Source organism: Babjeviella inositovora (genome assembly GCF_001661335.1).
Source record: "Babjeviella inositovora NRRL Y-12698 unplaced genomic scaffold BABINscaffold_16, whole genome shotgun sequence".
NCBI lineage: Eukaryota > Fungi > Ascomycota > Pichiomycetes > Serinales > Babjeviella > Babjeviella inositovora.
The window spans coordinates 218080-234691 of NW_017566853.1; the positions used below are offsets into that span (position 1 = coordinate 218080).

A 16612-nucleotide genomic window follows, 5' to 3' on the forward strand; every position below is an offset into this window, starting at 1 on the left:
GGTCAACGAATTTGTTGAGAAAATAGCAAACGATGGCAATGCGTGGGAATATAACCAGGTGCGGTAGCCAAGTTTAGAAAGAGCTCGGAAACGAGGTGCTCACAAGCCTGCAACTATATTTATGAGGCTAACGTTAATACAAACTTGATAGTTATGCAAAGCAAATGCCATATCCATCTATGAACAACATTCTAGATTGCTAGAGATTACGAAAATGATATTACTATCCATATCCTGTACCACCCCGTATCGTATGCTAATGAGACCAATAAGGTCGCAAATGATTAGATTCTAGCTCACGCGCTTTTCAAACAACTCCAAGCTCAACGCGGCGAGAAAGCACGGAATCTCACCCTTCTCCCCGACCCAGTACTTAATCAAGCCATTGCAGCGGCGCTCGAACTCGTCCTCAGTTTCAAAGTCTGCCTCATCATTGCTGCCGATCTTCAAAGTCTTTTTGTACGGGTCTATAGTCAAGTACTGCTGGGCGTTGTACTTAGAGTACACCTTGACCTTGGAGGATGACAAAAACTCCAATTTGTAGCCCAAAATCTCGGAGATGGTGTTGACAAATTCGAGGGATTTCTTGCTAAATACCTCCTTCAACCGCACTTGGCGCTTTTCCAGGTCAGATACCTGCTGTTCCAACTGCGTCTGCTCCAAGATTTTGCGGTCGTACACCGCACGGGGAACATGGTCAACGCCAGGATTCTCCTTGTTTTGGTTCTGCAACTTTGCGAGAAGCTGGTTGTTCTCGCGGGTAAGGGTGTCTAGCAAGGTCTGCTTCACCATCTGGTGGTTCCGCGTCGGGTTGCTCTTCAATTCAAGTACGCGCTGCTGCTTGTGTGACTGGATCTCGGTGGCCAATGCTAGTTGTTTGCGCAACCGCTCCACTTCATCTTGGAGCACCTTGTTCCGCGAGAGAAACTGTATTTTTTCGTTCTCTAACGCCAGGTTCCGTACCTCCAATTTTTCCGCTCTGGACCTGTTGACTGGGGAATCGGTGCGTGGGCGCTTCTGCCCAGATATGGCTTCTGATCGGACTCTTTCACTTTCAGATCTGATTTGCTCAATGTCCTCCAAGGTCAGTTGCAACTGCACCTTATAGGCGGGGCCGGACAGGGACGGATGCAAGAGCTTATGCTCTGTAGTGTCAAACTCATCAATTTCCTTGAGCTGCTTGCGCAACGATTCGATTTCCTTGAGAGACAACACCTTCTGGCGGTCCAACTTGGCATTTTTAGCCGTCAACTCGTCCACAAGCGTCTCCAACTCGGTGAATCTGCCCATGATTTGGTCCACCTCGTTATCGTGGAGCTTCAACTCGGAGCGCAACTGGAGAATCTGGTCGTTGAGTACAAGATTCTCGTTGCGCACTTTAGTGTATTCGGTCAAGAGCCCATCACCGACACTGGCACCATACCCTGCTAGCTGTTTCTGGAGCTCGAGACGCTGGAGCTCCAGCTCGTGAAGGCGGCCCTCCAAGTCCCTATCGGTCTGTAACTTGGCTTCCAACGACCGATTCTCCTCTTTGACCAAGCTCAAGCTCTGAACTGTCGTGGTAAGGGCTTTGACATGTTCCTGTTGCTGCTTGGTCTGTGCTTCGAACTGCTTGATCGTCTCCAACTGCTGGGAAAGCTCTTTCTCGAGAAAGTCTGTCGTGTCAGTTACGATCGGCACGGGTGCCACAACCAGCTGTACACCCGCAAGCTCCAGCTTGAGTCTACGGATCTCCTCCACCTTCAGCAGCAACTCAGTCTCTAGGAGCTCATTGACTTCACGCAACGACGTGAGCGTACTGGAAAGCTCATTCGCCTGTCTCTTTAGTCTCGTTTCGGTATCCTGCTTCGTGCGAACAACGTTTTCGTTCTCCTCCTGCAATGCCTGCACCTCAAACCGCAAATTCAGAGTCTCCTCTGTCAACCGCGCGTGCAGGCCCGCTAAATCATCCTTCAACCGCACTACCTGGGCGGCTAGGGCCTGGTGCTTATCGAATAACACGTTCTGGCTGGCTTCTAGCGCCGTTTTTTCACCAACCATCGCCTTGATCCGGTTCTCGCAGTCATACTCCGTAGCTTCGGCGTTTGTTACCAACAACTGGTTCTCCGTCTTGAGATTCTCTAGCTCGTAGGTGAGCCGATGGATAGTCTGCTCCATCTCCTTGGGGCTCGCCATGGAGGCGTGTGATAGCGCAAGAGAACGCTTCTGGGGGGATTCGTTGGGCATCGATGGTCTAGGGTAGCTAAGATGGGGAGTGCTAGGAGATGGCAGAGCACTTTTGAGGGTGATCCATAAAATCAAAACAGTGCGTAATGCTGGTAATGCCACGACCAAGGTCTGGCAGTGAGGAACACAAACATAAACTATGGAATAGCTCAATAAATAACATTAGGAACGGAGGCGATAAGAATAAATTACCAAACATTAATATATTGAACTGAATATACTTAGGATATTAGGACGTCTTGTATTGAGTAGCAGGTCTATCCGTAGCAGGATTTCTCCAAGACGTGGTGGTGCCTGGTAGTATACATAGCTATAGAACAGCGTACACACGTGTCAGACCTGTATGTGTGCTTGACTAGAGGATATTTAAACCCAGTCTTCTAGAGATATATACATAATTATCATCCGATAACGGGCTACTCGATAAAATTGTCATTATATTGCATGGTATTCCAGGGCCGTGTGCGTGGCTAGGGAGCCCTTGTTCTTAGCCCGGTGGGGCCACGCCCGGAAATTTCTCTCCGTATCACGCTTAAACGATAAGCGGCTGTCGCTTTCCGCCACACTTACATTCCATCACTATACCATTTCCATGTCCAAAATGTATGTAAGACGCCTTCACATTGTTTTCGGTTACTAACAGTTCAGTCCCCGTAACTTCAAACTACTCGAGGAACTCGAGAGGGGCGAGAAGGCGCTTTCTGCCGACTCCATCTCATACGGGTTGATCAACCAGGACGACATCACCATGACCGACTGGAACGGCACTATTTTAGGCCCACCACACTCCGTTCATGAAAACCGCATCTATAGTTTGTCCATCACCTGTGATGCCTCCTACCCTGAACATCCACCCATTGTCAAGTTCGTCAGCAAGATCAGCTTGCCGTGTGTGAACCCAGAAGACGGCAGTGTGATGATCGAGAGATTCAGCACCTTGGCCAACTGGAAGAGATCCTACGGAATTGAAACTGTTTTATTGGAACTAAGAAAGTATGTCTGTTAACATGTATACATGGAGAGTTACTAACACACGCAGGGAGATGGCATCGCCAGCAAACAAGAGATTGGCCCAGCCGGCCGAGGGAACTACCTACTAACTCAGCATCAATGCACGTTAAAACGAAGATAAGCTGCGTGTAGCTGTAGGGAGATGTATGTAACGTGGGGCGAAAGAGCGTACGATGCCAAACAAAGATATCAATTACAAGTGTCTGTAGGAAATAATGTGAGATATGCTCTGAAAGCAGGCGGATGGGTTGGCCTTTGTTGGCAGTGAGCCAATGATTCAGGCAAAAACTTTCGGTGGGAAGGGGCAATGTGGCTTAGACTATGTGAGCATGGGAAATTCAATTCATCTGAGTTGAAAATAGGTGATGTAGACGATACAACAGAGTGGCAGCTACGTGATTGAGTACTTTTGTAAAAAAAAATAGGGGTTTCCTTCATTGCGCGAGGCTTATATATATTCCAGCATCGCAATTACACGATAAAGCTAAGCGTACGGATTATCCAGATGTCTAGTTAGAACATCTCAGTGATTGCCAGCAAGACAACCAATTGGCGCAGTTCTGGGGGATTGAGTAAATAACGATTATACCCATTAACATATCATTCTTGAGTGCAATATAAATATCACATGCTCTTTAGCGTATGTGGATTACACCAACCAGTCACTAACTGATGTTTCTTGGAGGATGAATATGACATTTTGGCATCGGAAGAATGGTCTATGGATGCGGTCAAATCCAGGACATGTCACCTCATCAAATCCCATCATATCCTCTCCCACCTTTTATTTGTATCCCATTCCTGATTGTTTCTCTTACCATTTTATTCACCCGGACCGAAACGGATACTCGTGTTCGTACTGGCGACGGAGCTCTTTTTCCGCCTTGAGAAAGCTCTCCAAAAGCTCACCATACTGCGCTCGTAATTTTGCCACACTATTTGTCTCAGCACTCGTAATTTCGATAATCACGTATTTCTGTGCCTCGGTATCCTGCCTGAATCGATTCTTGCTCTTCTGGCCATAGATCCCGTCCGCCAACTGCACCGCCTGCTTCGGACTATTGAGGAGACAACGTTTAAACATGCGTTTGAAGGGCAAACAAATCACCGAGGCTGGGCTGCCCTTTTCCCCGGGCAATATCGTGCACTCGTTCTGAGTGAGCGAGAAGAGAGTACAATCCTTGTCATCCAGGACAAAGGTGCTGTCGGAGATGTGGAATGTGTTCAAGATTTCAGCACGGGAGTATACTGGGGTGGAGGGTGCCATAGGAACAAGTAGAGGCCAGCTGGAGTGATGCACTAAATGGACCAATCGATGCTTTATGGAATTTTCGGCTTTATGCAGTTCGTATGAGGGGAAAAATATGTAGCACTGTAAAATGCGGAGGTGAATTGAGCTCTGGAAACGAAAATTTAAATACTCTCCCTAATGGGTAATTCTCTGATTAGTTATAAATAATGGTGTGTCTATACTGGAAAATCAAAGTCTACCCAAAACTGAGCAGTGTACCAATTTATTCAGCCTCTAATACTATTAACTACGGGGGTTAGAGTGTCTATGGTGCTTCAAGAGAGCTAGAAACCAAAAGCAAAGGCGTACTCAGCCAGAGAAAGTCTTTTGGAACAAGTCACTTCCCTAAATTTTCAAATATTTCAGTATCCTTCGATTTTACGCCTTAAAGTACGGCATCACTGATTCATACACAGCGTTCGAGTTCTGCTCCAAAATAACGACATCCCGCACAAAATTGTTGATCTCCTGGGGCATCTCACAATGAAGCGGCAAGTCGTCTTCACACACGATCAACGTGTCGGGCTTCAAGTGTTTCACCACAAACCACATGCCCCTGGCATTGTCGCATTCAATGATCTTGTACTTGTGGATTACACCATTCACACCCTTCCGGCTCATCAAGCGCTGGTCCGCAAAGAGCTCGGCCTTTCGGAGCTTTGGCGGCAACACAAAGACGATGTTGTTGGAATGGTGCAAGAGTTCCTCTAGAGGCAACCGGGCCGCGATGATCGAGCTCGTGAGGACTACTGTAATGGCTTTTGTGGTGTACCGCTTTTCGGTAAGCGGTTGGGAGAGCTGCAGCATCTCTCGCGACAGCTCCATATCGTTCTCTTCGGTTGAGAGTTTATTCACCGCATACACGATCCCTGCAATTACAGTAACCGCGAGTGATGCCAAAATAGCGTTTCTTTTCCTCTTGTACAGCAGCATTTTGAAGGGAGATGGTTAAGTGGATAGAGTCTCTGGAGATACAGCCGTATGGATTATTGTAAACGATGGTCTTGGGGATACAGGTTGAGGAGGCTATTTTCCGAGCTCTTGGAGTTTTGATGTTTTGCGGTTTCTGTCGGAAGGAGTGTAAACTGGGTAATCTCCAAGGAAGAGGTATTTAACACCGTTATCACATGTGAGTCGTGACATCCGGCATCCCCACATCTGCCGTGGTCGTGCGATACGCATACCGTAACGGGGTGTGCATATGATGAAAATGGTAGGCCGAGTGACAAACCTGCGAAATAGGTTATCCGCTAGATATACGCTAGAGGTTAACCAATGTATGAATTGTCGTTTTATTTATGGATTCAGAGTATCAGAAAGAGGTTTAGGGAGTTCAAGAGGGTTAACTTTGGATCTGTTGCGACCCATTCTCGTTTATCACGTGACAGAGCTTACAAAAGTAACGAACGGAGATGTAACCGCAATGAATACGGATCAGAACAGAGGGTGGTTAGTATCTATTATAAAATACTATCAAATGTGCTATTTGTAATAATTTCAATCTATCGGAGGCCTCTTTTCAAATCTAGGTATTTCCGCATCTTCGTGCCCCATCTGCCATAACTGAAAGAACAATAAGCTAACAATTCACAATATGCAACAAGAACATGCAACATGGATAGCCACAGGTACCATAATAACCACAACAGACACATGTAGCCTCTGCGATATTGGAAACTGAATAGCTCCCGCCGCTAATGCAATCTAAACGTCTAAAAAGTGGCCTATGGATCGGCCTGAACATTTGCATTTCCAATATTAATCTGCCATGCATATCACGTGCAACTCACGTGATGCATTTAACGAGATGCGGTATGAAAATATTTTTATATTTTTCACTTCAATCACTCTCTCTTTAAACCTCAACATGACTGGGGTTTCCAAAGACCATTACTACCTCCTCTCGTCCGACTTAGAGGGTGAGCGGATCAGTGGGGCTACAAACCTTATCCAGGAGCTTGAAGCTGCGAATGACCTCAAGGAATGGGAGTACGCGACGGAGCGCCTCATCAAGGGTTTAACTTCCTCCAGAGCATCGTCCCGTATCGGGTTTTCTATGGCCTTGACGGAAGTTTTAAACCTCCGCATCAAGACGGTGCAGAACTTTACTCTCGACGCGTATCTCGACAAATTGCTCGCAAACACGCTTCTTTCCAAGAATGTCAAGAACGGGAAGGAGGAGCGCGGGCTCTTGTTTGGGCGTTTGTTTGGACTACAGATTCTTCTCAACAACCCTGAAATGCTTATTGACGCTGGGGAAAAGCAGGTTAATGCGTACTACTTGAAGTTTATCGATTTTTTGTTTGAATTGGCAACTTTCAAGTCTTGGTTAAGAGAAACGTGTGTGTTCACCCTTGTGCAGTCATTGCAATCCTTGGGTGTTTACGTGACCAACGCTGCCTGGGAAAAGGTCTTGGTGAGGTGTGATGAATCTGGGATGAACTTCACTCCGGAAGGTGTGGCCCTTTACCTTGTGGTTCCAAAGGATGTCAGAAATAGCCTTTTGGCGCTGACGGGCATTATCGACGCGATGACCTGGAAGAACAACGATCCATTATCCAAGGGGAACTTGGTCCAGCTTGCAAAGGCGTTGAAGGACGGTGGATCCGAGCAACCCGAGAAAGATGACAAGAAGGGGAAGGAAAACCAGGCGAAGGAGAAGGAAAACCAGGCAAAGCAAAAGGGATCCTGGAGCCCGCGGTTGCACTTTGTGTGGGACTTGCTTGTCGAGCTCTTGGTCCAGCCGTGTGAGCAAAGTGATGACGACGATGAAGAGACGGGGTCCAAAAAGAGAAGGAAGAGCTCGAAGAAGCTGAACAAGAAGGCCAAGGTCGAGTCCGATACCATCTCCATCCGAGAGTTCTACAAGGCCATTGTCGACGAAACTCTTTTCTCTCAACAATCGTCGCCGGAACGCAAGTACTGGGGCTTTCAGTTGTTTGAAAAGTTTGTCGTGCGCACTCCGGCAGCGCTGATTGACACCCTCTTTACTGGTAACTTTATGCGCTGTTTAATCAATCAGGCTGCACAGAGTAGCCGCTTGTTGAATAAGGCTGCGAAACACGCGTTGGCGCAGTTGGTGCTGGTTTTGGCGCAACAGCAGGCAAAGATTGTACCGGTGGTACAGCAGTTGTTATTCAGTGCGCACGGGAGCTTGCAGTTTGACAAGCTTACCAAGAGCAAGACGGTGGCGGAGCTCATCGGTGGTGTTTCTGTAGACTTTGACGGGGTTCGGGTCTCTGGTGAGTGCGTGATTACAAATTTGCGCGGCATGTATTTGGACGTGTTGTTTAATGCTGGGAAGTATGTGCATAAACTGGGTGACAGTCATATGGGAGGCGATCAGCATGCAAAGGAAGTTGAGAAGGTGCAACGGTGGGCCTTGGACTCGCTTTTGCAGCTTGTGCGTGCAAAGAAACTTGTTCCAAACCACCACGCGAGGGAAGAAGCCTTTAACGCGGCGTCTAACTTGTGGATTGACGAAATCATGTACCGGTTGGTTATCCTCTCGTTTTTTAAGCCGGTGGAGGAGACCCCGCAGTCTCAGTTGATCTTCAATGCTAATGTGTCCAAGTTGGCCATCGAGCGCTTGAATTCTGTTTTAGGTGACATCATCCAGTTGCCGCGCCCGGACAACAAGACCTGGTCATACAAGGCACTCAACTCCGTGGTGAAGCTCTCGGACACTGACGATTCCACCAACCCAGACGTCGCCAAGTACACGTTGAGAAACGAGCTTGAGGACACCGAGCTTGTCGCGGTCAAGGAGAAGGCCCTAAAGACGTTGCGCAAGATTCGCGTCAAGCGTTCGAATGGGAACAAGGCGTACGAAAACAACTCACAGTTGATCTCGTTCGAGCTTCTCTTTTCGATGGTGTTACTCCAGTTCTATCAAGCGGACGAGGAGTCGTTCCAGGTGCTCGATGAGCTCCAAGTGTGCTTCCAGACGTTCATAAACGACAACGGTTTGGACGAGGAGGAGCAGGGATCATCGAAGCAGATTTTGACCGAGATTATCTTGAGTTTCCTCTCGCGCAAGAGCGCCTTGTTGCGCCGGTTGTGTTCCGTCGTTTGGGAGTGGTTTTCCCAAGAGGTGGACGATGAGTGTTTGAAGTTGTTGTACGATGTGTTGTACACTCGCGAGAATAAGGAGGGCCAACAGAGTCTCTTTGAGGGGGAAAGCAGAAACGAAGAGGATAAAAACGAGGAGCAGGAAGAGAGTGAAGAAGAGGAAGAAGAAGAAGAAGAAGAAGAAGAAGAAGAAGAAGAAGAAAGTGAGAGTGAGAGTGACACTGAGGGTGAAGAAGAAATCGACACAAACACCAACATTGCTTTGGCACAGGCGTTAGGGATCCCAGCAGATGCCCAGACGGGGGAGGTTAAATTTGAAGACATGTCCTCGGAAGAAGAGTCCGACGATTCCATGGACGACGAGCAGATGATGAGTCTTGACAAACACCTTTCAAACATCTTTAAACAGCGCCACGAAGCAATGGCGTCTGCCTCTGGCGATAAGAAGAACGGCAATCAGCGCAAGCTCGAGGTCCAACAGGCGCGTGACGACATTGTCTTCTTCAAGACACGAATTCTCGACTTGTTGGACATTTTTGTGCGTGTGCAGGATGGCAGCGAGTTGGTGTTGACTATGGTGATGCCTCTATTGGCGTTGATCAAGTTGACAAAGGACAAGATGCTTGCGGAAAAGGCCCATAAGCTCCTCAAGGGTAAATTGTGCCGCGCAAAGGTGGTATTGGCTGCGGATACCGACGTCGAGCCATACGTGGACATGATCCGCGAGATCCACGAGCGCATCGGCAGTGCTAAGAAGACCGTCACACCCAGCTACACCCACGCAGGGACTCAGGCGTGTGTATTCTTGAGCAAGACAGTGATTTTGAGCCAGGAGGATGCGGTGGATGACATCATTGACGTCTACACCGAGACCATGAAGACGTGGGTTGCCAAAAAGGACAGCCAGATCCAGCCTGCCTTGTTTTTTGATTTCATCAATTGGTTGAACTCCAAGAGAGCGTAGTAGAATGTATAGTATGTTTCATGTTTATGAAAGATCCCGCGTAGAATGTTATACAGTGGCCTGGGGGTAACCAAGATACTGCGACTTTCCATTCCTGCGTTAGGCGTATTAAAATCGGGTTTTACCAAGGACGACTTACTGAAAAACTCCAACACAAGAATGTCAACGCCAATCATATGATTCCTAGTGCGCTCATTAGCCTCTGGGATAGATCTAGATTACCTAGACGTCTATGTGGTGCTCCTATTAGCCTGAGGTTATACGTCTCGCCCACGTTTTCCTTCAGCCTTTTCACTATGGAATACCGAACATTATACACATTACGCAATATCCACCATACGACATGAATCAACTACGGGTATAGTTTATCTAAGACAAATAGGTGTAGGAAGGGGTGTCTACCGCCCCCTCCTATACATGCTCTGATTAGCTCACGGCTTTGTAATTAGTACTTCATGTACCTCTAATTCCATATTAAGCCTGGATATTTTATGATTTACGTCATTGAAGCCATATATCCAGCGCTAAGATTTGCCAAAAATAAAACACTACCGTTATGTTTATGCGTGTTCCTAAGCTGACACCTCGCTCAATTCGCATTAGATAAAATAATACTTAGTGCTGGTTACTTCAGGTGTGGTCAAAGAATGACGTACCCTGGGTATCTGTAGGCAACTAGTAACGCGCTTAGGAATTAAAATATAACCTTCCTGGTGGTTCATGAACTTGACTTGAAAAATTGGATGTGCGAATTAAATGAATCCTGAAATTGAAATATCTATGCGCCCACTCCAGAATGACTATTTGAAACTAAGATATACAACCATCCATTTAGTATCCACGAATCGCAGTCGATCGCAAGTATAATCCAGATGAATGTAGGTATATGGGGCACCATAATCAAGTATTACAAGGAGACATATTGCACAGCCTCCCATGGAAGCTGTGTATCTTTATACTATGATAGTCCAGAGGTTAGAAATAAGGGACGGTGAACTGGTCCTGTACAAATCGGCCCATGTTGCAATACGACAATCTCTAGTTTCGCTTAAAAAGCGGACCCGCAGTTCTTCTAAATAAACTAAATTTAGAAATTCACAGAGCATTATAAAGGAATATAGCGAATACTATTCAAAAAAAAAAAAAAAACTCGAGATCTACAGCTCACGTTGGGAGGCCGGCAGATTCTGATAACGACTCCACACTTAAGCCACAGTGTACGTTGCGTTATCAGCACGAATCGCGCATATGCAGGGAGAATCGCCGGGTTGTTGCATGTCGGAACTTTGCACATTCTCTGTTGGTAACTTTTGAGGCGTAGATTTGAAAAACTACCCGGCTCTATGTGGAATGATCGAGGAGCTCTGATACCACAATTCATCGGAACCGCCCAAGCGGATTACTAATACACGACCGATACACAGTGATCATACCTAATCAGGTTATAGTTTTAGCTCTCACATCACACCTTACCACAGTTAAAATATACCATGCTGATTACTCACTAAAATAACCGAGCTAATTTAAACCATATTTTTCTGCACTTAGGCATTACTGAGTACCGGTATGTGAATAATCCACTGTTTTACGACACTAGCTTACACCTGTATTCTTGTCAGATGCTGATATATAACAGACAGACCCCCTTATTCTTTTCTCTATCATGAAACCAAGCATAGCTACCCAAAATAATGTCAGAACGAGACTCTTCATCTGTAGCCTCCCATACCCCATTGACCAGAGGTGAAAACCTGCTAGTTTACAACCACAATTCCAATGAGGCGTATATCGACTTAACCTTTGATTTGACCCCCGAAGAGCTTGCAAGAAGACGTACCTCCTGGTACAAGTTCAAGATTGCGGTGTGGGATTCGGCAGATAAGCATCCCAAGGAGCGGGCTTTCATGTTGAAGTTGGACTTCTTTCTCTTATCCTCATCGATGTTGGGATATTTTATCAAGACATTGAATCAGAACAACGTCGCCACGGCGTATGTTAACGGGATGAAAGAATACTATCATATGGACAGTAACCAGTACAATTACATGGTCACATTGTGGACCGTGGGGTACATTATCGGTCAGATTCCATCCAACCTTATTTTGCACCGGATTTCCGCCCGGTACTACTTGGGTAGCTTGGAGTTTATTTGGTCTATTTTGACTGTATTGTTGATTACATGCAAAAACATCAACGGGATTTATGCACTCCGTTTTTTATTAGGGTTGACAGAGGCAGGCTTCTTCCCGGGTATGGAATATTTGATCGGGTCTTGGTACTCTCCTAAGGAGTTGGCCAAACGGTCCACGTTGTTCGCCTGTGCGGGGACTGCCGCTGGGATGGTTTCAGGACCATTACAACTCGCCGTCTTGAATAACTTCTCACACTCCAAACTTCCGGCCTTCAAGTGGATGTTTGTGCTTGATGCGATTATTTCGTTTCCAATCGCATTCTACACAATGTTGGTAGATCCCAACACCCCTTCTACTACCAACGCCTGGTATTTTTCAGACGATGACAAGCTTGTGGCATTGGAGAGGAGGAGACGCATCGGGGCCGCTGTTAATACTCGTGAAAAGTACACCCTCAAGAAGATCAAGTCTTTTTTCAGTACCTGGCACATTTTTGTCTTCCCCTTGATTTTCTTGGCTTACAACAACGCTTGTGCTTCCACTAGCCAACCTACTTTTACTCAGTGGATGAAGGTAGATTTGAAGTTGCCTGCCTCAAAGTATAACGTATATCCCACTGCCCTCAGCGGCGCTGGCATTGGGTTTGCCATAACCATCTCGTGGCTTTCGGATGCCTTAAAAGGGAGGTTCAACTACGTATTTGTTCAGGCCTTTTTTGTGAGTCTAATCGTTGGCTGCTCGGCGTTATCGTACTGGAACATCCCAATTGGGTTCCATTGGTTTTGCTACTTCTTGATCGGTGTTCCAACCTCCTGGGGCCAACCTCAGATCTTCTCGTGGGTCAATAGGTTGCTCGCCCACGATGACATGAAGCGGAACTTTGTGGTGGTGGTAACCAACACCTTGGCGTATGTGACTGGTGCGTGGGTGCCAATTTTTGTCTGGAATGCCACGGATGCTCCGCGTTACTTTATCGGGTTTACCTACACCGCGTGCTTGTCTGCATTTGGCGTACTCATGACGCTTCTAGCTACATACTTTTCTAAGCGGGATGAAAAGTTAATGGATAAGGCCGCATTCGATGAGGAAAGTGAGGGTTCACCCGACGATTCCAGCGTTGAAGAGGTGACGCATTCTGTGGCATTAAAGAATTGAACAGAAATGGAGTAAAAGTAGTTCTAACCTGGTTCTGTTTACGGTACATTCTCAAGCAAGCGTGTTATTGGTTTCACAGCGCAATGTCTAACCATTCAGTATACGGACGGTTGGATTGGTTCTGTAATCCACTTGGACTGATATGGTCTCAATATCCCCGTGCACGACAATAATTGCCGGATTAAATACCTGTTTTTTTTTTTTTTTTTTTTTTTTTTTTTTTTTTTTTTTTCACACTCCAAATTACGCCAACCAGTATAAATACCACGAGGAATACAACTATTTATTAATACATATGCCAAGTACAGGCTTACACCTGAGTCAAAACCAAGGTAAGCGGATTATGCCTTCCAAAGTCTTGGTGGCGCTGACGTTTCACCTAAAAATACAGCGCCTTCTGTACCACCGCGGTCGTTACCGGCATGTCTATTTCCAAGATACCCGCCAACATGTAAAGCAGATTCATCTGATCATACGGATTCTCATCCTCTTCTTCACCCGAGTTTCTGGTGAACGCAAACTGCGGCACGGCTTGCCCACCGATAATAAATATGCGCGATTTACTGTACACCGAAGTGGACCCCACGTACCCCAGGTATAGATATCTGTTTTTCATGCTTCTCGGGAGGTCGTACAACGACGGCACGTCGCGAATATACTTTGTGGCCATGTACGTCTGAGTTGTGAGGTCAAATAAGGTTGACCGTTTGAACGCCACCTGCGAAATATCCACGCCAGTGGACTCGGCGCCCACCTCGGGAAGACTCATGACAAGCTCGAGGAACTCACGCGGTGCCGTGCGCGTCGCCTTTGTTGCTAAATAGCGCTCGCGCGGTGTGCCGCGTACGCCACTTGGTTCGAGGTGGAACACGCCCACGGAAAACACAAGGTAACGCCCCAGGAGGTGCATCAGATGGCACGCGGATGAGAGCTGCGCCGGCTCGCGCTCGTGCGGACGGATCGCATAATTGCCGCCGCTAAAGTCGTACTTGTGCACATACGTGTCGATGCGCTTCCACCGCGTGAGAAGAAAGTCGAAAGCCCACATGTCACCGTGGAAGCGTGTGCCCTGCGTGCCGCCGTGCACGAGCAACGCCTTTCCTTCGAAGAGGGTGCGCGAGACGTTCGCGGTGTCGCCGGCTATAATGCCGCGCGCGTAGCGCGCTTCGTGGTCCGCACGACTGAACATATACGTGCTATCTATGAGCGCATCGCCCGCAAAGCCGCGGGGCTCGGGCTGAGACGCACGCCCGGTCGCGTCTGGCGCGACCGCGATCGTCGCGCACAGCACGGTTTCGCCAAAACGCATGAACGACTTGGCGCCCTTGTAGAGCACCTCAAGCTCGATTGCCACGACGGCGTTGGATGCCACAAACTTCCCCGCCTCGAGGCGGTACCCACCGAACGAGTAGAACGTGAGCACCTCACCGTCGTGGTTGAGGGTTACGCCCGCCACAGTCGACGAGCCGTCGCGGCCCGTCGTGCGCGCCTTGTGCACAAAAGCCACGAGCGACGTGGCCGTCTCGTTGACGTACGACGACATAAGCGTGTTGCCGATCCAACCACCTCGGCTGGACGCGGCCACACGCACCTCTTTGACACGATGGGTCACCACGTCGAGAATCCACGCACGCGTGGTGTTCACACGCAACACACGGTACTCGACAATGCCTTCTGCCTCCTCGCGCTGGTCAACCTCCATAGTAAATCCCCCGTAGTAGAAGATGTGGCGCTCGTTGACGACAGCGGAGTTGTGGAAGAGCAAGGCGGGGAGGGTATCGCCGCCGCCACGCAGGGCATTTCCACGCAGACTCGCACGGTCGGTGTCGATAACAACCCGTGTCACGCGCTTGGACACGGTCGTGATGGTGTAAAGAGCGCTGGTGGGCACGAGGTGTGGATTCGCGAGCGCGTCCGCGTTCAACGGGCGCGGAAATTCTGTGAGCGCGCGATACTGCTCGTCCACGAGGCGCACGCACACGGGCACAGGCCGCAGCCCCGGTGCCGCGAGCACCATTCCCCCAAAGAGGTAGATCTCGTCGTTGATATTATCCGTCACATGCCCGAACACTGCCGGAATTTCGGTGCTGCCGTAGAGAGTTGGTGTGAACATGTAGTTGTGGAAGTATGTGTTGGATTTGTTGACAGCAGAGGAGGTGGGCAAGTCATCGATAGAGGTGCGACGGGACGAGCTTTCACCGGAAGCTTCGTCCTTGGAACACGATTTGGACCCCGCCTGCGGCCGCCAGGTGGTGTAGTCAGAAGGCAGCGCAGAGAGGCCTGCGAGACGGTTCTGTGGCGGGAGCACAAGCGAGAGCCGCCTTGTCTTGTCCTCGGACCCGGATGTGTATACGATAAGGCGTTTTGGCTGTTGGCAAATGGTCATAATGCAAGAACTAAGGTTAAGGCCTGAGAGATGGCAAAGATGCAAGGAAAGACGTTGATGAAGGATGTGGCGATAAATGTCACGAAGGAATGGATCGCTTCAAAGTGTACGTGGAAATGAAAGCTATATAGTTGGCAAGTCCAGAGTTGGAAAGAGTCAAACAAAAGCGTAGAAAAAGGAAAAATAGGGAAGGAAAGAAAAGGAAAATGGGAAGAGAACGGGGAAAAGCTTAAGATGGAAGATCTGTAGAATCTCTCGAAAAATGATAGTCTACTGGCCTATCTTTAAGGTTTGAACAAGGGCTAGGGTTGGAGAAAGTAATGCAAAAGGAAGGGGGAGCGTATATGCGACATTCAAAGCGCATCACCGGTGAGCAAAAGAAATCTCTGAAAAAGAAAACGCACTTCGGTTGTTGGCAGCAAGGCTCAGGTGACAGGCAGGCTCGCGATAATTAGATGCTTATAGTCCCGGAACTGCCTCACTGATGCTTACTGGAAAAAAGTCTTGTATGTGCAGATAATAATTTGGCCGTTGAGGATCTGGATTATGACACACACTAATCATACTCACAAACCTCATCATCAAACTGTTAAACCGTAGACAAGTGTTGTCATCCACAGTTCGGCTCAGTCCCCATCTCTAACTTGGCCATCAGGCAAGAGGGGAGGGGGAAGCTGCGTAAAAAAAAAAAGAAACGCACAGCAGCAAAAGAAACGAGACATGGCGAGTTGATGCTGAAAATATGCACTTGGGTCGTTTTTTTCTTTTCACGGCGCATATTGTCCCGCATGAAAAAGAAAACAGTGAAGTATAGACTTAGGCTGGGAATCCTTAGAGAGGGTGCGCGGCCAGTCTGAATCCAGAGCGGGGAGATTTCTTTGGTATGAAAAGTAGGGGAGGTGATATAGATTAATGCAGTGTATTTAGTGCGTTATTTTGTTGTAATCTGAGCTGCACCGTAAATATAAAGTCCAGGGCGGCTTATCTGGAAATTTGAGTCTCGACATTGGGATTTCTGAGACCCATTTTCTAGTGAGCCGAAAAGTGGACTGTCTTTGACGTGACGCATATCGGGATTCGGCTGCACTAAATGTGTCTCAATGTGTACGGATTTCGGATGAAATCATTGTTTTGTATGCCAAACGTGATACATTCCAGGTACTAACTGGGCTCATGCTGTTTGAAGGTGGGGGAAAAAATGAACAGATTCAGGAATGCTGTAGTGCGATACTTGGTGGAGGAAGTTGTTGTATTCGTAGGCTGAGCCAGTAATTTACTCGAACGCAGATAAGGATGTGCAGGTTGTCATAAACCGTAAGTGACGCCAAATGTAACTCTGACCTGTTGCATTAGATAACGTAGCATCTGTGGGTCAG

The 16612-nt window shown here is 47.8% G+C and overlaps 8 protein-coding genes across 8 annotated transcripts; 4 read left to right on the forward strand and 4 right to left on the reverse strand.

Moving 5' to 3' along the window:
• Nucleotides 1-291: 291 nt before the first annotated feature.
• On the reverse strand, nucleotides 292-2226 carry BABINDRAFT_10261 (coiled-coil domain-containing protein; the record flags this gene model as incomplete). Its single annotated transcript, XM_019126711.1, has 1 exon — nucleotides 292-2226. The coding sequence occupies one exon, from the start codon at nucleotides 2224-2226 to the stop codon at nucleotides 292-294; it is 1935 nt and encodes a 644-aa protein (XP_018982692.1).
• A 592-nt stretch (nucleotides 2227-2818) lies between these two features.
• Nucleotides 2819-3625, forward strand: BABINDRAFT_15606 (E2 ubiquitin-conjugating protein; the record flags this gene model as incomplete). The annotated part of the gene is made up of 3 exons (XM_019127284.1): nucleotides 2819-2829; nucleotides 2875-3219; nucleotides 3266-3625. The coding sequence occupies 3 exons, from the start codon at nucleotides 2819-2821 to the stop codon at nucleotides 3324-3326; spliced, it is 417 nt and encodes a 138-aa protein (XP_018982693.1). The 3' UTR covers nucleotides 3327-3625.
• A 36-nt stretch (nucleotides 3626-3661) lies between these two features.
• On the reverse strand, nucleotides 3662-4540 carry BABINDRAFT_163621 (uncharacterized protein). Its single transcript, XM_019130012.1, has one exon. The coding sequence runs from the start codon at nucleotides 4502-4504 to the stop codon at nucleotides 4064-4066; it is 441 nt and encodes a 146-aa protein (XP_018982694.1). The 5' UTR covers nucleotides 4505-4540; the 3' UTR covers nucleotides 3662-4063.
• A 188-nt stretch (nucleotides 4541-4728) lies between these two features.
• Nucleotides 4729-5618, reverse strand: PEX22 (Pex22p). The gene has a single exon (XM_019130013.1). The coding sequence runs from the start codon at nucleotides 5459-5461 to the stop codon at nucleotides 4907-4909; it is 555 nt and encodes a 184-aa protein (XP_018982695.1). The 5' UTR covers nucleotides 5462-5618; the 3' UTR covers nucleotides 4729-4906.
• A 145-nt stretch (nucleotides 5619-5763) lies between these two features.
• Nucleotides 5764-6215, forward strand: BABINDRAFT_100667 (uncharacterized protein). The gene has a single exon (XM_019126670.1). The coding sequence runs from the start codon at nucleotides 5804-5806 to the stop codon at nucleotides 6089-6091; it is 288 nt and encodes a 95-aa protein (XP_018982696.1). The 5' UTR covers nucleotides 5764-5803; the 3' UTR covers nucleotides 6092-6215.
• Nucleotides 6216-6404: 189 nt separating this feature from the next.
• Nucleotides 6405-9563, forward strand: POL5 (DNA-directed DNA polymerase; the record flags this gene model as incomplete). Its single annotated transcript, XM_019131233.2, has 3 exons — nucleotides 6405-7742; nucleotides 7776-7949; nucleotides 8049-9563. Coding segments are annotated over 3 exons (3027 nt in total), but the record flags the coding sequence as incomplete, so codon positions are not given.
• A 1691-nt stretch (nucleotides 9564-11254) lies between these two features.
• BABINDRAFT_41772 (uncharacterized protein) lies at nucleotides 11255-12850 on the forward strand (the record flags this gene model as incomplete). The annotated part of the gene is made up of 1 exon (XM_019132043.1): nucleotides 11255-12850. The coding sequence occupies one exon, from the start codon at nucleotides 11255-11257 to the stop codon at nucleotides 12848-12850; it is 1596 nt and encodes a 531-aa protein (XP_018982698.1).
• A 379-nt stretch (nucleotides 12851-13229) lies between these two features.
• BABINDRAFT_10267 (uncharacterized protein) lies at nucleotides 13230-15236 on the reverse strand (the record flags this gene model as incomplete). Its single annotated transcript, XM_019126712.1, has 1 exon — nucleotides 13230-15236. The coding sequence occupies one exon, from the start codon at nucleotides 15234-15236 to the stop codon at nucleotides 13230-13232; it is 2007 nt and encodes a 668-aa protein (XP_018982699.1).
• Between the last annotated feature and the right edge of the window lie 1376 nt (nucleotides 15237-16612).